At 37.1% G+C, this 25,544-nt stretch overlaps 3 protein-coding genes across 3 annotated transcripts; all 3 read right to left on the minus strand.

Moving 5' to 3' along the window:
* Positions 1-3,173: 3,173 nt before the first annotated feature.
* LOC130742498 (multiprotein-bridging factor 1a-like) lies at positions 3,174-5,966 on the minus strand. Its single transcript, XM_057594598.1, has 4 exons — positions 5,713-5,966; positions 4,921-5,004; positions 3,654-3,736; positions 3,174-3,501 (listed from the first exon to the last, which is right to left on the minus strand). The coding sequence occupies exons 1-4, from the start codon at positions 5,855-5,857 to the stop codon at positions 3,382-3,384; spliced, it is 432 nt and encodes a 143-aa protein (XP_057450581.1). The 5' UTR covers positions 5,858-5,966; the 3' UTR covers positions 3,174-3,381.
* Positions 5,967-14,264: 8,298 nt separating this feature from the next.
* LOC130744108 (uncharacterized) lies at positions 14,265-14,753 on the minus strand. The gene has a single exon (XM_057596300.1). The coding sequence runs from the start codon at positions 14,751-14,753 to the stop codon at positions 14,265-14,267; it is 489 nt and encodes a 162-aa protein (XP_057452283.1).
* Positions 14,754-14,831: 78 nt separating this feature from the next.
* Positions 14,832-19,688, minus strand: LOC130744109 (uncharacterized). The gene is made up of 3 exons (XM_057596301.1): positions 18,562-19,688; positions 16,914-18,462; positions 14,832-16,820 (listed from the first exon to the last, which is right to left on the minus strand). The coding sequence occupies exons 1-3, from the start codon at positions 19,686-19,688 to the stop codon at positions 14,832-14,834; spliced, it is 4,665 nt and encodes a 1,554-aa protein (XP_057452284.1).
* Positions 19,689-25,544: the final 5,856 nt, after the last annotated feature.

The raw sequence follows: 25,544 nt of genomic DNA on the forward strand, positions 1-25,544 counted from the left end.
TGTGTTACCAAACGTTGTATCAGGTCTAATTTTATCAGGCCTAATACTACTAGACATAATATTATCAGGTCTTATACTATACAACATATCAAACAGACCCTATACTTACAAAAAAAAATGTCCCAATAAAATAAGGGTCATTAGTACATGTTTAAATAATAAAATGAGAGGTCTCAGTGCAATGAAGATAAATCTCATTGGTGATTTAAATTCATTTAACTTAATTTCATACCTTTTATGTTAATAAAATTTTAATATATTAGAAAATGTAAAAAAGTATATTCAATTGTTATCGGTTCACGTTCAACCATGCATAATTCAACTACGCTTGAACTATTAATCCGTGAACCACCTCATTCAAAGATTCGATAACCAATTAAATTTTCTAAGGATTACTATTTAATCCTTTTAATTTAGTATTTCTAAAAGATTTCTATCAATATAACCATAGCCACGTCTACAGGGGCGGAGCCAGGATTTTGACACCGGGGTGGTTAAATATCAAATAAAAAATTAATTTTTTTTCTTATATCTAAAAAATCTTTATTTTTAAATTTACTTTTACATATAATATCTATACAAATTTAATTTTTTATCCTTTATTTTATCAAACTTCATTTTATTAAATATAAATTTATCAAACAATAATCTAAATGATTCGATATGTTTTTTTATAGGCAAATGTTAGTGGTCAGTGGTTAGTATCCTTTAAAAAAAGATATGTGTAAATGAATTGAGATGAGAAAGTGACCAATTATGATATTATGTTTGTGTATAAATATATAAATATATAAAATTTTCAAATATAAGGATAAACTTCTTCCAGCATAGTGGAAAACATGCCTATGAAACTTTTAGCTTTGGAGTAGGAGGTTCAATTCCTAGTCCTAGCATTTATCCATTTTTATAGCTTTTTCGGTCTAAAAATGAAAAAAATGGAGCCAGAAAGATTCAAACCCATTACATAATCTATTCTACGTTGAAAATTATATTAATTTTTATCGGTGCTAGAAGAAAAAATATACATAGTATAGAAATGAATAATGAAAAGACTCGGGGGCGCGGAGCACCGGTAAGCCACCCATGTGGCTCCGCCCCTGCACGTCCAAATAAAATAACAAATATCACAAGTATGATTGAAGGTTGAAAAGAGAAAATAGGTGAAAGTTGAGGGACATGGGAATGCAAAGAAACACCGACGCCTGCACGTTTGTCATGTCTGATTGGACTGGGATAGCAGATAGTAGTCTCACAATAATAATTTCGGAATACAAAAGGACAAAATCTGTTGTTTTGTGTCCTAGTCACTAGTACTTGGAATTGGATCCCCTCTAGTTGAATCTTTCCTCCCTCCCTCTCTTTTCCAGCAGCAAATATGTCATGTGTTTTTAACTATATTCCAATAAACATATATTACAATTTGCAGGTATTAATCATACAATAATCTTAATTCGTCATCAAAACTAAATAAAGGGTTGAGATTTTACAGGAATGAGCGGCAAAATCCCGTAGATAATCTTTGTTAATGTTCATTGTTATATGTGGATATACAAGGCCAACTCCATTTGTATAATCAGACTTCAGAGTCAGATGGATGAGTCTGATTGGGTTTTCCTATGAGTGAGACCATCTCTAACGCGGCAAAAAAAAATACAATTGATATTATGCTTGTTTTTGTGTGTTTTTATCCCATTTAATCAATATAAATCTAATTTGAGAGGAATGAGATTTATTAGCATTGAGTTTAATCGAACAACGTTTTATTCAATAGAAATCTAAATACACATTAAAAGAAATTGAGACTATTGAAATGAGTGAGTGTAGTTGCTTTGGGAAAGAATAACTGATGGAACAAGCTTATGTCTGCGAAACTGATATTCAAATGTGCCTGGTGATCAAAATAAAAATTAAATAAATAAATAATTATGGATCTTAAAAACTATTTCACATTGACCAAAAAAAAAATTTCAGTCAAATATGAAAGTATGGATTATTTGTGAGGTTCGGCGAACTAGATTACTCTCATAATTCCGACTTGAGAATTGTGAATGTATAGGTCTCTCAGAGGTGAACCTCCTAAGATTGAACTTTCAACTTAAGGTTAAAACAATCAAATTTTAATCACTACAACCCGTATTCATGGGACATTTTTTTGGAGTTACTAGATTGGAGTAAAAAATTAACTGAATTTCTTGAAGTATTAATAAAAATGATGGTGTATGAAAGTGTGCTCAGTTTGGAAGAAAAATGGAGGACTATGTATACGCAGACCCAGTTCTGCGTAATTTATGAGAATGTGGTCAGTTTTTTTTTTCACTGCTTACTAGTTCCATTGACTAGCTATTTAAGCTTCATAATTGGGATGAGCAATATTGAGCACTGCAATTGGTGAGAAAATAGTCATTCAATTGTTACTGCTTACTAAATGAGTGGTTTAATGAACATTATGCCTCTAATTTCTTTCGTTGTTGTACACTTGTACTCCTTGATAGTTCATCTTTCTCATTTTGGCATCCCTAATTCCTTGAGGGTGGACTCCACGGTGCATCAGGCGAGTGGATCTTGTATGGTGCAAAACAATACCACGACAACAATCGCCGATGACAACAAACGAGAGGGAAGAGAGAAGGTTTTGGATTTTTTTAATAGATAGAAAGTGGGGTGAGTGAGGTGTAAATGAAGCAAAAGCTTGAATGAATCATAATTCTTACAAATGAACCCGTAGTTCAACTTCAAGACAACCTATATCAGTATTGTACTGCAGCATTCACCATTCCTCGAGCCCTTGACTCCTGAATTTTGAACTCAACAATCAGAATTGCTAGTTTTGGATGCATATTTGACAATATTTAACCAATAGTTCCAGAACACGAGCAATGGAATTAATTCACCCCATCGTCTCTGTCGCATTCTTTTGATTCCATGTTATATGTTCTAAGTTCTAACTCATCCTTTAACCCAATAGAACTAAACAGATGGATGGAGAGAATGTATTTTTGCTTTCTTTCAACTTTTAATCAAACACTAAATCATGGTCTAAACAGCATCATCTCCCAGTAAAGCTTTCCAAATTTTTATGTCAATAATTTATGCTGAAAACACATCTTTATTTACAAAAAAACAATATGCTATATGTAGGAAATTTGCAAGAAATGCATTAAAATACGCTAATCTGTGACAAAGCTAACTTTGTTATTTAACAGACATGGATGGAAGGTAGTCGGTGATAGTTACCACAGCTTGTGTTTCGTATGGTAATATTTAGTAAATACATCATTATGTCTGAACATGTTAAAGCCTCCGGTTGCAACATGCAAACGCAACCATCTTGGACAGCGAGATAAAAAACTGACTACATAAACAGCCATCAGATTTGGTTCCTCATTTCTTGCCACGCAGTTTGGCACCAAGGGCTCTCTCCAATTTGCCAATAATCTGCTGGTTTGGAATCGCTTTCCCTGACTCATACTCCTGGATCACTTGAGGCTTCTCATTGATTATCTACAAGCAATCAAGCTTGTTATCAACAATACCAGATTACAAATAATGAACATGAAGACACAAAATATATGCATGCAATCATGACTGCAATCACAAATTACAGACAATGAACATAGACACAAAATATGTTAGAGAGAAGGGGTTAGCAATACCTGAGCAAGTTGAGCCTGAGTTAATTTCTTATCCATCCGGGCTTGCATTATAGCTTTCTTGAGTTCAGTTGGCACACGATCATCTGTGCACACAAGTTGAGTTCAGTTAGCACACAAGAGTTAATGTTCAAAGAATAAAACAAGGCAGGACCAACAACAAAAAAACCACCACATATTACAGCAGTGTTCCAAATTGAATAATGTGTTATTCAGTTCAACCATGTTTGACACTCATAGATCCAAGAGAAACAACAACGGATACAACAACAACAATAATAATAGGCTTTGATTGCTGATCACCAGGTAAATAGAAGAAAACAGATAGCACATTGTAGATGAGGAGTCAGTTTTATAATCACAGTGCTAAGATGACATTACCATTTAACTTCTAAGAAAATATCAGGCCATATGATAGTTATCAAATTCAAAGAAAATAGTTGCTAGTGGGGGACTAATATCACAAAAGACATAAATTATGAGTATATCCTCATTTCCACCAATTATCAGAAATTGAACCACACTAGAACATAGTACATTTGCATTGCCATGCCCAAGCTATGCAGACATTTTTTGCATTGTGCTTAGAAGGAAAAAGCATAAATTTGTATAACAGGTTCGATAGATGAAAACAAACAAAAAAAAAAATAGTACAGATATCTACAGTAAACCCAAGCTAATAAAAGAATATGAAATTCCCAGAAATTATGTAGTAGTTATAACTTATATCACTCACAAAATTCCTAAATCTAGCAAAATAACCCCAAGCTAATAAAAGAATATTCCAGAAAACTACAAGTTATAATAACCACAGTAAGCCCAAGCTAGTAACATAATATGAATGTCCCCCATTATTTATGTAACACTTCTAAAACACGTGCTTATGATATACCAGAAGTTAGCACCTAGTGGTACTAGGGTAGAGAGTACATTTACATGTAAGCCTGATAGTGATGAAGTGATACTGCCAGCTCTCAACTAAAGTGCCTCAACAGTTCAACCAAGTACATAGCTAATCTATTCAGGGAAACATCAGAAATATAATTCCAGCATTGAAGGTATGAGCTAGCATACCACCAACCAAAAACTGCCCAAACAAATAATTTACTGTTGAATTCCAGCATTGAAGGTATGAGCTAGCATACCACCAACCAAAAACTGCCCAAACAAATAATTTACTGTTGAATCCACTAAATAAATGCAATTAGGTTCTTTCCATGGCAGAAAATGTAAAATCATGAAACAGTTGATTGTATATAAGCACACTCACGAGTTAAATTCTCTGTATCCTCATCCAGCCTCTTAGTGTTCAGTGAAGTGCCACTTGAAGCAGCTTTGTTTGTCCCAGCATTATCTGCACAGAACAACTTAACAATCAGCAATACGACCAGCCAAATAAAAAGAAGCCAATCAAGATGAAAGAGTGGAAACATTCAACCACCCTATACGAAATAAGTATCCCAGAATAAGGGCATCAGCTCAATTAAGTGATAATTCAACAAACACGAATTACATGACAACTTGAGTCAAAAAAGCTAGTTCATGAGCTGAAGTTCCAAAGACCTTGTAAGCTTCTTGTAAATATTTTCAAAAGTTTAACTAACACCGATTCACATGTAGTTATATCCTTAAATAAACTCTGAAAAATCTATCCAAACAACCCTAAAGATCAACCCAGAAGAAAATACCACTTCTGAAATTGCGAAAACCACTTAAAACGCACAATCATTTGTAGTAAAAAGAAGTCTGAATCCCATAACCCATAGTCCCAAATCAAATTTAAACAGATAATATCGACTGATGATAATAATCAATAATCAACAATAGAAATGAAAGCTCCATAGTCTGGATAAATAATAAAAACCATGACTATCAGCTGCTGAACCAAAATTCTAATCAAGAATCACAACAAAGCTCCATGAACAAATCAATCATTCTATTTGTATACATATATAGATTAAGATAAGAAAAGTAACAACAAATTTCACGTGGAATGAAACAATCGAAATCAAAGTAAATCTAGGGTTACAGATCTCAAGATGAGGAAGGGGAAGGGTCTAACGTTTCCTGACGGTTTCGATGTCAGCTCCGGCGCGGCGAGCGGCGTTGACAGCCTTGTCATCTTTCCTGGCAGCGGCGGTGGGAGCCTTCTTGCGGAGGACAACGGGTTCCCAGTCCTGTGAAACGGGTCCTCCTGCTCCTGACATCTTTTCTCTTCTGTGTTGGTGAGTACTTTCTTCTTCTTCTTCTTGTTGTTTGGGTCTAGGGTTTTCGTTAGAAGAGAAATGAATGAATGAATGTTGATCTTCTTAGCTTGGTGATCACGCTGAGGGAGTCCCTATCCTTTTCACGTTTGGGCTTTGGGTTGTTCAACTTCACGTTTGATAAAGATATGGGCTAGGCCCAAATATTTTAGAAGATTAAAAGAGAAATGGAGGTTAAAAAGTAACTTGAGATTTGCCCAAAAAAAAAAAAAAAAGTAACTTGAGAGACTTGAAACTTTCTCCTTTTTTTTAAAAGTGAGCTCAGATTAAATTAAATGGAAAGCAAAAACGTCATTACATCAGAGATTATAGCAGAAAACATCTCTGGCGGAACTTCCTTCACCCACACTAAATTCGAGTAGGTGACGTCATTCCTTGCCAAGAGATCAACTACAAAGTTACCACTCCTAAGAACAAAAGACAAAGACATCGAATCAAAAGCAAAAGACAAACGACGAAATCTTTAACCACCATGGCCAAGTAAGAATCATTGAGATCCCACTTCTTACAACTCAGAAACAAAGGTGCAATTTGTTTCCATGCAAATCATTCGAAACCCCAAGTCCACAGCCAAAGACAAAGCCCAACGAAGTCCCATACCTTCGACCACCGTTAGCGACATCCCATGAGTTGGGAACTTAGACGTTGCTGCCATAAATTGTCTGTTATTGTCGCGCACGACCATGCATACTCCCGCGGTGTTGCCATCCTTCTAAGAAACGCGTCGACATTGAGCTTTATCACATCGGAAGCTAGGCGTTGCGACATCGGAGGAGCTCGTCCCACCGCTGGTGTCGTCGGGTTGGGCAGAAGAAACATGCCTCGCTGGAGAGTTGCATGAAGGGGGAAAGGAGCTTCTCAAAAAACAACAGCGTTGTGTGCTTCCCATAGGACATACGCTAGAGACTGGAAGCACACCAAGGTTGCTGGTTCCCAGCTATTAGTGAAGTGCACAACCAGATCTGCAAATACATCAAAAGAGCCAACATGCAAGGATAATGGAGATGTAAATCAGAATGTTTGAACTACTTGGCATTTCATTAACACTTGATTAAATGGTTTCCATCTCAACTTCACACAACAGGCCACTTGGATCCAAGTCCATCCCGCACCGTTGAAGACTCCTGCAGACTGGAAGGAACTGCGATACAACACCCCAACACACTTCTTTCCACCTTGGCAAAGCCTCGGTGCCCCAAAACTTCTTCCAAACCAACGATGCTAAGGATATGGAAGACTTGAACATTATAGACAAAAAAAAGAGTCTTGAAAATTGTAAGCCCAAACAAAGCATCGATTTTATGATGTTTCATAGATCGATGGTCAAGCGTCGTTTCCATCTCCTTCGCTAGGGTTTCATAAAGTTGTTCTCCTTATCCCCCATTGGGGATCTTTTTCCTTCATTAGGAAGGTTTTTTCCTACTTATGTTAGGTGTTTTCTCTCACATTAGGTGGCTTTCTACCCAAATAAGTGGGTTCTTTTCTTTTCCCTTGCTTTACCATGACCACCATCCGCCCTTCACAATTTATTTACCACCCCCCACCCACCCTTAGCAGCAGATCTGAGACCATTATCACTCACTTGTCGTGCTTCCCTCATCTCCAAATATGCCTCCGCCGCCACCAAGTCGTCGGTCAATCTGGGCCACCGCCACCGTCTCGCATATCATAAGCATATTTGGGCCACCATCCATGTCACTGCCAGCACCAAATTTATGGCCACCACCACATGCGACCGTCAACAACAACCACCTCGCATCCTCCACTACCATTGGTGGCCTCAGTCACCAGCTACTACACGGAACTACTGCTCATATCGACATTCACCACCACTTTCCTCTACATGTCTCAATTCAAGTTGTTGTGGTGCCTCTGACAACGACTATCTTCCCTTTGTTGTTGTCTCCGCGTTCTATAGATGTCTGCTTCATCTCCCTTGTTCTCAAATTTCTAGATTGTCCCTATTTAGGTGTTGTTGAAGCCATGTTTTTAGGCTTCCTTATTTTCAGCATTGGTTACAACTTCGACAGAGACGGACAGGTTTTCCATTTGGAGTGTCATTTAAAGAAATTGATAAAACCTTTCACCACTCTGGGCTGGATTATTTGTTGATTTGTGGGTTTTTGTACAGCCTTTAATGTTATTGTTACTTCATGTTTTAACTGTTGAACCAGGGTGAGCATGCTTGCTCTTCATTTTCTTATCTTTGTGCATTGTAGAATCACTTATTAAGAATTTTGTCCCACATGATGTAAATGTCATTTGGGTGTTTAATTTAAAAATCTTTAGCCAAAAAAAGAGTTAAGGTTTCATATACATACTTGCACTTTTTCCTCTTGATGGTGGTTTCATGCAACACCTTCATGATAGGCACCGAGACCACATCAACATTATCATGACGCTTGAGAATGACAACTTTCACCACGTTTCACTCCCTCAACCATTGTTGGTGCCTCATTGTCCTCAAAAACTTTTTTTTTCTCAACCTTGTTTCTACTTTCTATTTGCGAAGTCCGAACAAAATATTGAATGGATATTTCCTTCAATTTTTTAAAACTTGGGTGTACATTGATAGTGTGGATCTTCATGTAGATAATAAAACTCTTGAAACGAAAAAAAATGACATCATATTGACTGAACCGATTCAAATCGATGAACCACCAATTTTGACCAGTTTCAACGATTCTAGACCGATTCCACAGGTTTTAAACTAATATTTGTGTAGGGTTTAAATACTCTAGAGGTCTCTAAAATTGTCTGCCGTACGAAAATAAGTCCCTAAATTTTTTTTTTCCGATTCCGAATCCCTGGATTTTTTTTAATCAGAATAAGTCCCTACTCGTGTTTCAAACCTATGTGGCTCAATTTTTACTGAGTCATTTATTCCACGTGGCCTTTCTATTTTTTTTAAATACACATGGATTAAAAAAATAAAATTACACATTTAAATTTAAATTAAAATTTAAAATTAAAATCTTATTAACCTAATTAACCCTAAATGCCTAAAAAGATTTTAATTTTAAAAATTTAAATAATTAGATTTAAAATTAAAATCTTATTAACCTAATTAACCCTAAAAAGATTTTAATTTTAATTTTATATGTTTAAATTTAAAATTAAAATCTTATTAACCTAATTAACCCTAAATCTAATTAACCATAAATCCCTAAATCTAATTAACCCTAAATCCCTAAAAAGATTTTAATTTTAAATTTAAATTTAAATGTTTAATTTTATTTTTTTTAATCCATGTGTATTTACAAAAATAGAAAAGCCATGTGGAATAAATGACTCAGCAAAAATTGTGCCACATAGGCTGGAAACACGAGTATGGACTTATTCTGATTAAAAAAAAAATTCCAGGGATTCAGAATCGGAAAAAAAAATTTCAAGGACTTATTTTCGTACGACACACAATTTTATGGACCTCCAGAGTATTTAAGCCATTTGTGTAGCATGGTTCAAGGGAGAGTCGAGCTGGTCAATGTTCCAGTTCTCATTCGGAACGAACCAATCAATGTTTTTTTTTTTTTTCGATCAGATAAGTCAGTCCGGTCCAATTCTTATAACATTGGTTGAAAATAAATAATATGGGAAAATTGAGCTCTCACTTTTAATATTTTATGAGGCATACCTTACTATGCTCCCACGAATGTTATGAGTCTTTTTAGTTAGAATTGATGTGGCTTAGCAACAACCACGTCAATAAGGGAACTTAAGTCACAAAGTCATTAGTTGTCTATTGTTTTCTTTTAGGAAACTAGACCTTCAAATGAGAGAGTTGAAATAACAAAAGAAAATTATATCTTGAGCACAATTTTTTATGTTGGACATAGATGTTTGGCTAGAGGTCAGTAGTATTTATTATGAAATTTCAATGTTGAAAATAACATTTTATCCTTTGCACAAAATTTGTTCACATGTCTATTTATTTCAAAGAGAATAGTTATTTATACAATGCACTTTAATCAACCAAAACTTTTTTTAAATTATAATAACTCCTTGGGATAAACTACTTGATCATCACACAATAGGATATCGTGCATGGTGTTGTCTAGGTTATTTCGATGAAATTATTTCCCTGCTTGAGATTTAATGAATATAATTGCGGCCCACATGGATAGAGAATGTGGCTTAAATGACAAAAAGGAAAAGGAAAATAAGTTTTCAAAAGTGATCACAAAAAGGAGTACGAATCCAAGAAGACCTCATCATCCTCCGAAAAGGAACCTATCGTCTGCTAAGAGTGCAGAAAGCCAGGGCACATCAAGCCAGAGTGTCCCAGGTGGAACAAAAGGTCATTCAAAAACCCTACCCAGAAACAGAAGAAAGCTCTCATGGTAGGATGAGACGATTCTGAAGGATCCTCAGACGACGAAGGAGAAGACGACAATGAAGAATCTTTTCTTGCTCTTATGGCGTCAGCAGACGAATCAGACGAAGAGCAGGATGAGGTAAGATCTGATATCTCTGAGGATGACTATGATGAATTACTTGCTCATTCATATGCTTTAGCTGCTAAGTTTAAAAATTTGAATAAACAATTTCTTAAACTTCAATAAGAGCATGAAACATGTCAACATGAAAATGAGCTCTTAGTAAAAGAAAATGAGTTTTTAAGAAACCAGGACACTTCGAAACAAGTTGTTGTTTTACAGAAAAGAGTAAAAGGTTTAATTGATGATTTATCATCATTTACTCTTGGTCATGATAATCTTGTTAAATTATGTGGAAACAACAATGAACTCTATGAAAAAAATGGTTTAGGTTTTGAAAGTGATTCATCGTCTGAAACATCTTCGTCTAACATTAGTTTTGCATCGTATGAATCAACATCTTTTGAACCCAAACTATTTATAGTTGATGATAAGCTTATTGAATAAGATAAGAAGGCTTCTTATGAAAATAAGACACATTCTAAGAGAACCATTGACCCATCAGGACCCAAAAAACTCTGAGTGTACCTATAGCAGATGTACTTGACAGGACAAAGAAGACACCAAAGATAGTCCCTGGACAATGGATGCTCACAACTCATGATAAGAAAAAGGTCTATGTCCCCAGAGATCCTAACTGAGATGTTGTAGGTAAATAGGTAAGGTGCATTAAAGGATCAAAGACAAAATTTAAATAGCATAAATCAATTATGTGAAAACAAATTCTCTGTCTCCTTTAATAGATTAAAAAGTGTGGTGTTACTTTTTCCTTGATAAGTTACCTTGAGAACTAAAAGACAAGTAAGTCTACTTAAGACAAACTTGGAAGACACTTCAAATCTTGCTGTGACATTTCTAAATGTCATCAGAAGATGGTACATGATATTGATAGAAGAAGCTAGGTCATGAATCTTCAAGGACCATTTCTTTCAAAGTCAATATATGACTTAGAATGTAGTATGTCAAAACCTTCTATCAAATCTGATGTCATACGTTCTCCTACTTACCCAACTTTCGTTTTGACTAAAGACTTTGTAAGCTTAAAAAATTCTAGAAATGATACAAATTGAACTGCATGTGGTCCTACAAATTGGAAAAGGATGTTAACATGTCACAGTAAACACCCACACAAAATTTTAATTGGAATTCTCCATTACATCACAAAGTCAAACAACATCCAAGCTCAAAAGTCACTCTCCAAGGGATCATGCAACAAAAGATTGTTTGAATGAAGTATCGTCTAACTTTAGAGAGGCACTGTCTGCCAATGCACTGTTCAGAAATGAAAAAGGAATGTATGCACTCAACATCTGCACAAATCAATGTCCTGAATAAGTTTAAACACAGCTGACATCATCAGACATTTCCTCTCACACACGTGACTGGAACAATTATCAATCCTCTCTACACACAATTGTCTTGTCACATTGATCGAGGTCGTACCCGATACAGATAATTAATTTAGAAAACTGTAGTAACTAGGAAGTGACTCCTAGGTCGTTTCCCAAGGATTATCGTTCGACACAGATTCAATATTAAGAACCCTAAACGCACACACACTGGGGGGGGGGGGTTTTGTGATTCAGTTCAAAATATTAGCAGAAAGTAAAAAATAGATTAATATGATAAGCAAAGACGGACGAATCCCTTCGTTCAGTATATCGCAGCTCAATCACGGGTATCTAAAGATCAATTCTTGTTATTAGTTTCCTAGTTCGTGAGAATTAATTAACTAAGCGATAACTAATTCACAGATTCCTAAACTAAGCGATTAAGAATCCTTTACGCCCTAATATGAACTAAGCGAACATACATCATCTTCTAATTCGTGAACCTAAGGAATTAAGCAAACCCTAGCCGGAAGTAGAGATGAAGAAAACTAATCATGCGAATTCTATTAAGCACTATACCTCAAGAGCGCGATATACTTTGCAAAGGAATTCGTTCGAAGGAAATTAGCCTTCCATGGATCGGGCGAATTCAACAATTATATTGGAGAAAGTAGGGAATAAAAACATAAACCCTAGCAGAACTCTAATAATTACTGAAATTCGAAATTGCATAAAATAATAATGTAGAAGGTAAAAGGTAATTGTTTCTCTCAGCACAAACCCTTAAATAGGAGCTGAGATCACAAATCCTAATCAAAATCAAATCCTAAAAGATATTAAAATCAAATCCTAACAAATCCTAAAGATAGAGTTTTAAAATAACAACCTAAATAAGTTTGAATCTGAAAGATATCAAACTTAATTTATTCCGAAATTAAATCCTAATTTTTCCTAAAATACAATCTTCACTCCAGCACAATCAAATCTTCATTCCGCAAATCTCCAAAATACCCTTGATGTCAAATAAAACCTGAAAATAAGAATAAATGTAATTAGACCAAATAATAGAAATCTCTGTCAAGCAAGGTCAATTAATTACGAATAATCATTAATAATGACAAATTAAGGCTATATAAAATGGGTTAAATATTGCTCATCAAATACCCCCACACTTAGCCTTTTGCACTCCTGGGCAAAATAAAGAATTAAGAACATGAAAACCAATTTGTAACTGGAAGTGAATCATGCAATAACCTAAAAGATCACATACTTAACAATGAATCCTAGGAAATGTAGAGAAATGGGCAAAATCAAGTGAAGAATCAAAGAGACAAGAAATCCATGAATATCACCCAAACATCCAAGCATGTAAAGTAACCAATCAAACCAAGAGGTGAGAACAAAGATGATAGAACCTCACAAGTTATGCTCTCAAAGTGTTTACACTCAAGTGTTTAAGGTTTGTGTTTACGCTCAAGGCACTTCATGAGAACAAACACTACCATAGGCTTGACAAGACGCTAACATCAACAATCAAAAACACATGCACATAAAGATCAAAAAGGACTTTTATAGGTTGTAATGGGGCCAAGGACAAGGTAGGATAAAATATGGGATAAGTAGCTAAAACCTTAGGAAATAGAGGAGCAATGGGGAATAAGTAAGAAGTAAGTCAAGATCAACCCAATTTCAAAGCATAAGATTTGCAATTCTTCCTCCAATTCCACACTTCAACTTTTCATCTTTCATCCTTTCATTCATTTTTTTTTCTCTTGGCCTTCTCTTTTTTTCTCTTTTTTTTTCGGTTTTTTTTTTTTAACTGAAATTCAAAACTAGTAAGAAAAACAGCACCACCATACTATTTACAACAACCAACTAAGCATAACCGAGAATTGGAAGAATTAAAGAACAATGCACCCTTACCCACTTAGTACTTACTCCCAAAACAATTCCAAAGCTCCAAAATTCTCTAAGATGAGGTCAATCATGGTTTTTCACTTATAAGCTTGTAATGAGCTAAAGAAAAGAAGGATAAAAAGGCTCAAAGTGGCTATCAAAGGATAATTCATTCAAGGTAGACTTATATGGCTAGTGGCTTATTAATTAAAAGAAGAAAATGCCTAAAATCACCTCAATATGTGCATGTGAATATCAAGTAGAAACAAGCGTCAAGTCAAGTTCTAGAGTGCAAGTAATCAAGAGTGCAATCACACAAGAAAAAGATTAGAGATGGCATACAGTTGACCACCTACAGTTAAGGCTCAAAAACTCTCACAGGGGAATTAAGTCTATCATAATTGTTTCAACCCCTCAATTTTCAAAAGTAACTTGACAAAAAGAACGCATGGATTCACATCACAAGATATCATGACTCAGTTCAAAGAAAGAAAATGCTCATAATCTAAACAAGACCTAAGAATTCAAAGAAAGCATGGATCAACCTAATTTATTCAAAAACTAAATATTCTACCTACGGTAATCTCCCCCCAACACTTAAACTACACATTGTCCCAATGAAGCATAACAAATATGGAATTGAACAAGTGCACTAAAAGTAAAGAAGGAGAAAGAAAACTCCTTGATTCATGGCGGGCGGAGGGTGGAAACAACCAAGGAAACATCGTCCATGGTAGCATCCACAAGAGAAGGATTAGTGCGGAAATGCTTGAGGCGATGACCATTAACTTTGAAGCTCTTATCTGTGGATTCACTTTTGATCTCTACAGTACCATAAGGAAACACATTAGTAACAACAAAAGGACCAATCCACTTAGAACGAAGCTTACCACTCATTAGGCCAAGCCTAGAGTTATACAACAACACTTGTTGTCCAACCAAAAAGTCTTTTCTGGAAATCAAGCTATCATGGAATATTTTGGTCTTCTCTTTGTAGAACTTAGAGTTCTCATAGGCTTCCAAGCGGATCTCGTCTAACTCACTCAATTGAAGCTTTCTTTCGCCACCAGCTTGATCAAGAGCCAAGTTGCAAGTCTTCACAGCCCAATAAGCACGATGCTCTATCTCAACAGAGAGATGACATGCCTTACCAAAAACAACGCGATAAGGAGACATTCCGATGGGTGCTTTGTAAGCAGTACGATGGGCCCAAAGAGCATCCTCAAGTCTATTGCTCCAATCCTTCCTGTTAGGCTAGACAGTCTTCTCCAAAATCCTCTTTATCTCTCTGTTGGAATTCTCAGCTTGCCCATTTGTTTGAGGATGGTATGGTGTGGAAATTTTATGAACAACCCCATATTTCTTGAGAAGAGCTTGCATGGACCTATTGCAGAAGTGGGTGCCTTGGTCACTAATGATTGCTCTAGGAATGCCAAACCTGCAAAAGATGTTAGACCTAACAAAATCCACAACAACTAGAGAATCATTAGTCCGGGTGGCCTTAGCTTCCACCCATTTATAAACATAATCAACAGCAAGCAAAATATAATAAAAACCAAAAGAAACAGGAAAAGGACCCATAAAATCGATACCCCAGACATCAAAGACCTCACAAAACAACATGGGTTGTTGAGGCATATCTTTTCTCCAAGAAATGGTACCGCCTGCTCTCTGACATGGCTCACAGGTGCTGCAAATCCTTGACGCATCTTTGAAGATGGTGGGCCAGTAAAATCCAGAATCAAGCACCTTGCGTGCTGTCCTTTGGGGTCCAAAGTGACCACCCACTGCAGAAGCATGGAAAAACTGAAGGACTGACTCAATCTCATGATCTGGAATGCACCTCCTAATAACCTGGTCAGTACAAAACTTCCACAAATAGGGGTCATCCCAACAATAATATTTAGCATCACTCTTGAGCTTAGCAATCTGAGCTCGAGAAGCAAATGGAGGGAAAACAGAAGCAACTAAATAATTAACAATATTAGCAAACCAGGGTGCTGGAAATGAAACTGAAATATTAAAGAGCCGCTCATCCGGAAAGTCATCTCTAATGGGAAGAGTATCAGCATCCCTCTCTATCCGACTCAAGTGATCGGCCACCAAATTCTGTGCTCCACTTCTATCTCTAATCTCCAAGTCAAACTCTTGGAGTAAGAGCATCCATCGGATCAACCTAGGTTTTGATTCAGCCTTCTTCAACAGGAACTTTAGAGCTGCATGGTCAGTGTACACAATAATTCTAGAACCTAGCAAATATGATCGAAATTTATCTAGAGCAAACACAATAGCTAGAAGTTCTTTTTCAGTGGTTGTGTAATTCGCTTGTGCAGAATCTAAAGTCCTAGATGCATAATATATTACCCTAGGCAACTTATCTACTTTTTGAGCAAGGACAACACCCAATGCGTAATTAGAGGCATCACACATAAGCTCAAAAGGGGCTGTCCAATCCGGTGCCTGAATGATAGGAGTAGTGGTCAAGGCTTTCTTGAGGCAATCGAACGCCTCTCTGCATTTCTCATCAAAATCAAACGCCACTTCCTTCTGCAGCAAGTTAGAAAGAGGAAGGGCTCTCTTGCTGAAATCCTGAATGAACCTGCGATAAAAACCTGCATGGCCAAGAAAAGAACGCACCTCTCGCACGCAAGAGGGGTAAGGCAAATGTGAAATAACATCTATCTTGGCAGGATCCACCTCTATGCCTTTGTTAGAAATCACATGACCTAGAACTATGCCTTGCTCTACCATAAAATGACACTTCTCATAATTCAAAACAAGGTTAGTTTCGATGCACCTATGCAAAACTTTATCCAGATTATCTAAACATGTATCAAATGAAGATCCGTAAACAGTGAAATCATTCATAAAGACCTCGATGCAACTCTCTAAGAAATCACTGAAAATACTTACCATGCACCGCTGGAATGTACCAGGGGCATTGCATAGGCCAAAGGGCATCCTCCTATAGGCAAAAGTGCCAAAGGGACAAGTGAATGTGGTCTTTTCTTGGTCCTCAGGAGCAATGTGAATTTGAAAGTACCCAGAAAAACCATCAAGAAAACAGTAGTGACTTTTACCTGCTAAGCGCTCAAGCATTTGATCAATGAAGGGTAAAGGAAAGTGATCCTTTCTGGTTGCTTGATTGAGCCTCCTATAATCAATGCAGACTCTCCAACTGTTTTGCACTCGAGTAGGGATAAGCTCGTTCCTCTCATTCTTCACTACGGTAAGTCCTGTCTTCTTAGGGACCACTTGAACTGGGCTCACCCAAGGGCTGTCAGAGATCGGATATATAATTCCAGCTTGCAGAAGCTTGGTGATCTCCTTCTTCACTACATCAAGTATCACTGGGTTGAGTCTCCTTTGTGGTTGTCTTACTGGCTTCGCTCCTTCTTCCAAGAGTATTCTATGCATGCACATGGATGGACTAATACCAGGAATGTCAGCTAAGGTCCAACCAATAGCTTTCTTGTGCTTCTTTAGTACTTGCAGCAACTTTTCCTCTTGATTTTCATGAAGGGTTGAGGAAACAATGACAGGGAGCTTCTTATCATCCTCCAAGTAAGCATACTTGAGGTTATCTGGTAAGGGCTTAAGCTCCAATACGGGTGCCTGCAAAACAGATGGAACCAAACTAGCAGATACAGTTTCTGCAGCCTGCACTTCAACAACTGGGTTAGTACAATCAGATTTCTTAACATCTGAGTCAACAACAACAGTGTCCAAAAATTGATCAATGCAAGAATCACACATTTCAGTAGCAGTACATGTATGACAAGTGTATGACTCAGTTAGGGAAGGATAATCAGAATCATGTAGGAAATCAGATTCATGTTCATCAAGCAAATCAATATGAAACACAGAATAATCTTCAGGTGGATGTTTCATAGCATCAAAAATGTTTATCCTAACCACGATATCACTGAATTCCATAGTCAGTGTACCAGCATAAACATCTATCTTGGTTCGGGCTGTCTTTAAAAACGGTCTCCCCAAAATGATAGGAACTGTATTACGGGAAGATCCTTTTTCCATTTCAAGCACATAAAAATCAGCAGGGAAAACAAGTTCACCAACCCTAACCAAAACATCCTCTACCCATCCAGCAGGGTGTGCCGTGCTCCTATTTGCTAATTGGATGACAACACCCGTAGGTTTCAAAGGTCCAAGTGAAAGTGATTTAAAAATAGACATAGGCATCACATTAATTGAAGCTCCTAGATCTAGCATGACATTTTCAAATTTAGTATCACCTATGACACAAGGAACAGAAAACGTACCTGGATCCTCACATTTTTCAGGAACATCAGAAACAGGAGCAGGTTTACTAGCTTTACCTATGATTGCAGAAACGTTTCTCCCCATGCGAACTCTTTCATTTCCTTTCAGCTTCCTTTTCTGAGTGCATAATTCTTTCAGAAACTTTGCATATCTTGGAATTTGCTTGAGTGCATCAAGTAGAGGTATGTTCACCTCCACTTTCTTGAATATCTCCAAGATTCCCTTATCTACCTCTTCCTTCTTCTTGCTTGGCATAGCTTTCGGAGGGAATGGAAGAGGAATGGAAGGTGGTTGTACTTGGAAGGTTCTTGTGGTAGTGGTCTCTGTCTCCTTTTCAGGTTCAGGCTCTGGCTCGGGTCCATGATCTGCATCAATTTGCTTCCCCGACCGTAAGGTGATGGCACTCACATTTCTTGGATTGACAACCGTCTGAGAGGGCAGCTTATCAGAATTCTGGGACTGTAGCTGGTTTATTGAAGTAGCCATCTGTCCTATCTGGGTGGTCAGATTATGAATAGAGGATCTGGTGTATTGTTGGAACTGCATGTTTTGGGTTGTCATCTGCTTCAACATATCCTCCAATGAAGATTCTTTAGATTGCGGTGCAGCAGGGTTGTTAGCCTGTTGTTGCATTGGAGGAGGAACATATGGTCTAGCATTATTCTGAAACGGTGCTTGGGCAGGTTGTGACTGATCAGACCATCTAAGATTTGGATGATTTCTCCAGCCAGGATTATATCTGTTAGATGACAGATCATAATTTTGCTGAGGTCGATTATTGAAAATGTTGGCAGCATATGCTTCAGGATTCTCATCTGTAGGTTCCTGCAGAGAAGGACAAACATCAGTATTATGGTCTTTAGTGCAAATGCCACAAACCTTTGCCTGTTGTGAAGGTTTATTCTGGTTCATGGCCAATTGAGTAACCAAGCTGGCAATGGTTTCCATCCTCTTCTCAAGCTTGTCCATCCTTGGATCTGTCCCAATCTCATTAACAGTTTTAACAGCATCATTACTCCTTGTGTGAAACTGCTGAGAATTAGCAGCCATCTTCTCAAACAACTGTCTGGCTTCAGTAGGAGTCATGTCATTCAATGCACCTCCACAAGCAGCATCAATGAGATGTCTTTCCATGTTGAGCAAACCCTCATAGAAATACTGAACTAGGAGCTGCTCGGAAATCTGGTGTTGGGGGCAGCTTACACATAGTGTCTTGAATCTTTCCCAGTATTCATGTAGAGTCTCTCCATGTAGCTGCCTGATTCCTGAGATGTCTTTTCTGATTGAAGTTGTCCTAGAGGCAGGGAAGAACTTCTCAAGAAACTTTCTTTTCAGGTCGTCCCAGCTTGCAATGGATGAAGGAGGCAGGTTATACAGCCAAGTCTTTGCAGTTCCCTGAAGAGAATGAGGAAAAGCCTTCAAACAGATATGATCTTTGTCAACTTCAGGAGGCTTCATGGTGGATATGACAGTACGAAACTCCTTGATATGCATATGAGGATCTTCACCTGCAACACCACCAAACTTAGGCAATAAATGGATTAGTCCAGTTTTTAGTACACATGGTACATCCTCAGGATACTGGATACACAAGCTTTCGTAGGTGAAATCAGGTGCAGCCAGCTCCATTAATGTTCTTTCTCGCGGTCCTTCTTCAGCCATGTTATAAAAAACTGCAACAAAATCAGAATCAAAATCAAGGTCAGAATCAGAATCACTTGAATGAGAATCAGTAACAAAAGCTCTACGTGCTCTAATTAACCTATGAAATTCTCGATCTATTTCAGAAATAAATGGATGCAAAAACCCAGGATTTGCCCTAGTCATGCAACACTAAGTATCCCAAATAGAATAAGAATGAAAGTAAATATTTTTTTTTTCAAAACCCTAAAAAAACTTTTGGCGGAAGGCCTCTTTTTGCGTTTTTAAGAATCGATCTCACTTTTGGCGGAAGGCCCCAAAAACATATATAATATGTTGAATTTCGAGTTCTGCAGCAAAAGATGCGGCCGTTTGAAGTTACAGCCTAATTATCCTTCAAAAATCACTATCCTTACCTTCTCAGTACCTGCGTCAGAGATCGAACTTGTTAATACTACTAATAATAATACTAATAATACTAATACTACTAATACTAACTCTATTGAACCTTTGGCAAGGACGATAATCCCCGGCAACGGCGCCAAATTTGATCGAGGCCGTACCCGATACAAATAATTAATTTAGAAAACTGTAGTAACTAGGAAGTGACTCCTAGGTCGTTTCCCAAGGATTATCGTTCGACACAGATTCAATATTAAGAACCCTAAACGCACACACACTGGGGGGGGGGGTTTGTGATTCAGTTCGAAATATTAGCAGAAAGTAAAAAATAGATTAATATGATAAGCAAAGACGGACGAATCCCTTCGTTCAGTATATCGCAGCTCAATCACGGGTATCTAAAGATCAATTCTTGTTATTAGTTTCCTAGTTCGTGAGAATTAATTAACTAAGCGATAACTAATTCACAGATTCCTAAACTAAGCGATTAAGAATCCTTTACGCCCTAATATGAACTAAGCGAACACACATCATCTTCTAATTCGTGAACCTAAGGAATTAAGCAAACCCTAGTCGGAAGTAGAGATGAAGAAAACTAATCATGCGAATTCTATTAAGCACTATACCTCAAGAGCGCGATATACTTTGCAAAGGAATTCGTTCGAAGGAAATTAGCCTTCCATGGATCGGGCGAATTCAACAATTATATTGGAGAAAGTAGGGAATAAAAGCATAAACCCTAGCAGAACTCTAATAATTACTGAAATTCAAAATTGCATAAAATAATAATGTAGAAGGTAAAAGGTAATTGTTTCTCTCAGCACAAACCCTTAAATAGGAGCTGAGATCACAAATCCTAATCAAAATCAAATCCTAAAAGATATCAAAATCAAATCCTAACAAATCCTAAAGATTGAGTTTTAAAATAACAACCTAAATAAGTTTGAATATGAAAGATATCAAACTTAATTTATTCCGAAATTAAATCCTAATTTTTCCTAAAATACAATCTTCACTCCAGCACAATCAAATCTTCATTCCGCAAATCTCCAAAATGCCCTTGATGTCAAATAAAACCTGAAAATAAGAATAAACGTAATTAGACCAAATAATAGAAATCTCTGTCAAGCAAGGTCAATTAATTACGAATAATCATTAATAATGACAAATTAAGGCTATATAAAATGGGTTAAATATTGCTCATCACACATTCAATACTGGATTAGTTTTCAAACAAAAGTTATGGCACGTGTAGTTACACCATTTAAGCGTGTTCAGTTATCAAACCTCAAAAACCACAACTCATCATTACTTTTGAAAAACTGAACCAAAACCGCCATTCCCACTGTAACATCCCTAAATCTCGGGGGCCACTTTATTAGTCTTTCTCGAAAACGTGGGTAAATTTTAGCTGAAATAAAAATATTTTTGAAACATAGCTCACTAATAAAGAAGTAGTAACTTGAGAAATAGAGTGAATATTTAATTTTACTAATAAAAGCTTTGGAAGCGTACAATGATTCTTTCAAATTAAAACATAATGATTAATCTAGTGTTCGACCGCCCCCGAGACAACACAACAAGAAGGCCTCTAGGTTAGGTTCAAACCCTAAAAACAAACTCAGCTCACCCCCAAGTACAGACTCAATTATCACACTCAATACCCGACTCATAACCCACGTGCCTCCAAGGCCTCCTCCAACGCTCGCATCACATCGTCTCGCATCCTCTACTCTCGTCAATCCCATAGCTGAACCATCGGTCACGCGGTCGTTGTCCTAAGCCTTGTCGTCGTCCACATGAAGCAGGTATAGGGTCGCATCTCGACTGATCACACGCATTCTCGTTGTCTATGCGTTAAGCGCCCCAAACAACAAACAACAAACAAGCAAGTGTCAACTTCTAACACACACATATCATAAGTAGGATATACTACCCCATCAATCACAAGTTCTTCCCTAAGCTAATATTCACAAATAGGGGAACTATATTAAGTTCTAAGTTTCACAAGTATGGGGAACTATTTCATATCTCTAAGTTATTGTTAGTCAATGCTTGTGCACATGCATGCAGACGCTTCGGATATCCATTAAGCCGATCCCTCTTGGAAAGGCAGGACGAACACGACTCCACGATCGGGGTTGGACCTCTCCAACGCACCACTGCCCAACAGCTTGAAGATCGGGGTTTGACCTCTCCAACGCACTGTCGTATCACGTTCGTTCTTTGTTCAGGTCCATCCCCTGAACGTCACCATCGACTAGCCCAATCCAAGTCACCATCCGTGGGAAACCGAGCCCAATTCAGGTCACTTGGCTCACAAATGCATGCCATGTAAGTCAGTCATCGTCACTAGGCCCTAAATCTTTCACGTTCATCTCATATGAACAAAATCTCATAACATAATAACTTGCATGCATATCAATAAATGTAGCTAACACCCTAGGCATATAGGCATGTTCATAATAACACTAGCTAACATTTATTGCATCATCATCATATAGCATATCTAGCACATATATCATCGATAGTCCTTGTATCATGCTTTCTAACAATCACAATCACAAAACAATTTATCTAGGCCGAGGCCGAAGTGCCCTTACCTCGAAGGTACACTTTCCTAAAAGTTTCGGGTTGCTCCTTGAAGCTAGGTCTACACTCGAAAGGGTCCTACCAACGAACAGACATAGTAACGTTACGAATTAGTCAATCGTTAGCGATAATATATCCCTTCCCGATATTTTCGAAAATCTCTTCTTAAAACCTAAAAATGACAAAGCTTTCTCTTTCATATGGTCAAAACCTCCTTTCTAAAATATTTTGTTTGAAGATCATAAGAACACTATAAAAACATCATGAATTTCTTTAAGAAAACCCCCACTTTTTCAAACATCTCTAAGCACCTTGATTGAAATCATTCTCTTCTGGATTTGGCAGATCAACATAAGCTACAACCACAAAGCATATTGAGAATGACCTTGCTCAAGGCTTAGAAACTAAACTACCTAAGAACAAGAAAATGGAAAGAAAGACAAAGGGAGAGAGAGCTCACGACTACAACAGGGAGAGCTTGGTGAGTTGGTGTGAAGAAATGAGAGGGGATAAGGTATATTTGCTCCTTCTCCTTTAACACCATAAATCACATTAAAACCATGAAAATATCTCCCTTCACTCCCACACTCTTCTTGGCCGCCCATTATCTTCTTCTCTTCAGATTTGCCCACAAAAATCTCATTTAACACAAGACCAAGTCAAGAACATGTGATTAAGGGCATTAACCACCATGTTTTCCCTTTTAATGCACCATAAAACCTCAAATTTGAATTTCAAAACCTCTTCATCTTTTACATCTCCAAAAATTCGACCAAGCCTTCATTAAGGCTCAAAAAATATTTATTTAATAAACCATAGGTTTTAAAATAATTAAATACATTTTATTTAAATAAAAACCAATTTTATTTAAATAAAACCCTCAAAAACAGAAGAGAGGAATATTCCCTCATGCAATATTTTTAGAATCATGTCCAGCACTTCACCATAAGGTGTGGCCCACGAAATTGTCCTCGCCGACTCGTTTCATCGACTTGTTGTCTTTGTCGGGTCAATTTTGACCTAAAAGACGTCGTTGTAGAACCTTAGCAATATTACAGTCAAAAAGCTCGTAATGTCGCGTACATCGATGTCAAAACATTACTAAGACCTAATATTTCCTCTAATAATAAATCACCTTTTATAAATGCATTATATCACATATATAACACAAACAATTCCTAGAATAATATTTAATATTATTAATTAAATAATAGGCTTTGAGCGGGGTCTTACACCCACCGCTCTCTCTCATCAATCACATCAGACCAAACCTTTCGTCTCCACCACTCAACTGTCAAAGATTTGTTAAGTTCAAACGCCTTCATCGTCTATCTGGTTTTGAATGATAACAATTTTCAAGAGTCCTCCAAGAGTCTATTAATGATATCTAAAGAATCCTTGTTGTTTACTTTTCAGGAGCTACATAAATGTGACTTACTTGTTACGTCTTGGAACTTCATATGAATTGAACTTCTGGACAAACAAGCATAGTCAAAAGAACTAAGAACTTGTGATCTACTTGTTTCGTCTGGAATTCAATATGCATTGGAACTCGGGGAAAGCAAGGACGATTTAAGTAATTAGTCACTTGCTCTAATCAGACGGTCTGATTGCAAAGAAGAAATGTTATATCTGCAAAGACCGTCTACACGAGGAAAAGACGAAGCTTGACAAAGCACATTCTATCGTCTGACTCAAAGATGACAAGGAAGATCAAGAAGAAAGATGAAGATTGTCTTATCATAAGAAACTGCTACAACAAGTGATATGATTCTTCAACGGGAAGATACTGAGCAAAGTTGAAAGAAGACAAGACAGCAGACATCAGAAAGTTGATTAAAAGAAGAGCTATCAGCAGAAGATCAGAAGACTTCCAGAAGAAGAGCAGGATCATCTTCAACGGGAAAATACGTATGATGTTGTTTCTACACTTAAAATTGCCACGTGATATGATGCTCTGATGCATGACCTTGTGCAGATTGTAAATGCTTCCTTCTATCTTCTTGTCTTAGTTTTAGTTTTATCTTTGGCCATGTTGTTTGTCTGTTTCCGTTTGTTTAGTTTCTTTCCATCTTCTTGTTGTTCTATCTATTTTGTTTCAGATTTCTCTAGTTGTATTTGTTGTGTTCTGTCACAACTATGAGGGATTGTTCCCAGTAACCTTTGATTATGATAAAATAAAGATCTCTTTTATTGTAAAAAAAAATAGTAACTGTGATCATTCTATGTATCTACTGCTTCTTAAATGCTCAATTAAGTACTTATGAAAAGGAGCTTGAGGAGATGAAGCACATGACCAAGCAAGAATTTGTCGCCAATTTAAGAAAGTGCCATAAATAAATAAATAACAAAAAAAAAGAATTCACATCGGTTGGCAACAAAACCGATGTGAAATGTGTATATTTCACAACGTTTTCTTTGTCTCAACCGTTGTGAAATCATGTATGTTTAGTTTTAAGTGATAGATTTCACATCAGTTATATTAGACGTCCGATGTGGAAAAATACTTACCACATCGGTTGTGTACCCGATGTGAAAAGGTGCGGACATACCACGTCACATTTGTTTACATCTGATGCAAACCAATGTGAAAACTCATTTTCAACCGATGTGAAAACCCATTTTTGTAGTAGTGTGGCGTTCTCAAGGACAACTTCGGTCACTGGCTACAAGGGTTCTGTAGGCATTTAGGAACCTCAAATCCATTGTTGGCAGAACTTTGGGCCATTTGCACCGCATTGGAATTGGTTGGTAGGGATTGAAAGTGATTGAAGGTGACTCTACTGAGACTATTGCGGCAGTTACATTATCAAAGATTCTGGTCAATCCTTATTTGGAGATGGTTGGGGCTATTCGACGTGCGATCCCTCATCAAGTGGAGGTTCAATTCCATCATGTCCTACGGGAAGCCAATTCTTTGGCGGACTGTCTAGCAAAGTTTGCTCATGTTTTCAGTTTTGGGACTCAGGTGTTGCAGTTTCCTTAAGCAAAATGCAGTAACTTTTTGTATAAAAACGCCGATGAGGCTTTAGCCTCTCTTTTAGCGTT

This window comes from Lotus japonicus, chromosome 3, assembly GCF_012489685.1.
Source record: "Lotus japonicus ecotype B-129 chromosome 3, LjGifu_v1.2".
NCBI lineage: Eukaryota > Viridiplantae > Streptophyta > Magnoliopsida > Fabales > Fabaceae > Lotus > Lotus japonicus.

Coding starts and splice junctions, on each gene's coding strand:
- LOC130742498 (XM_057594598.1), bottom strand. CDS start 5,857: ATGTCAGGAGCAGGAGGACCCGTTTCACAGGACTGGGAACCCGTTGTC. Junction 3,737..4,920: donor GGATACAGAGAATTTAACTC/GTGAGTGTGCTT, acceptor TTGTGTGCACAG/ATGATCGTGTGCCAACTGAA. Junction 3,502..3,653: donor CTCAGGCTCAACTTGCTCAG/GTATTGCTAACC, acceptor GATTGCTTGTAG/ATAATCAATGAGAAGCCTCA.
- LOC130744108 (XM_057596300.1), bottom strand. CDS start 14,753: ATGTCTCCTTATCGCGTTGTTTTTGGTAAGGCATGTCATCTCTCTGTT.
- LOC130744109 (XM_057596301.1), bottom strand. CDS start 19,688: ATGACTAGGGCAAATCCTGGGTTTTTGCATCCATTTATTTCTGAAATA. Junction 18,463..18,561: donor AATCATCCAAATCTTAGATG/GTCTGATCAGTC, acceptor CCCTGCTGCACC/GCAATCTAAAGAATCTTCAT. Junction 16,821..16,913: donor ACCCAGTGATACTTGATGTA/GTGAAGAAGGAG, acceptor GTGGTCCCTAAG/AAGACAGGACTTACCGTAGT.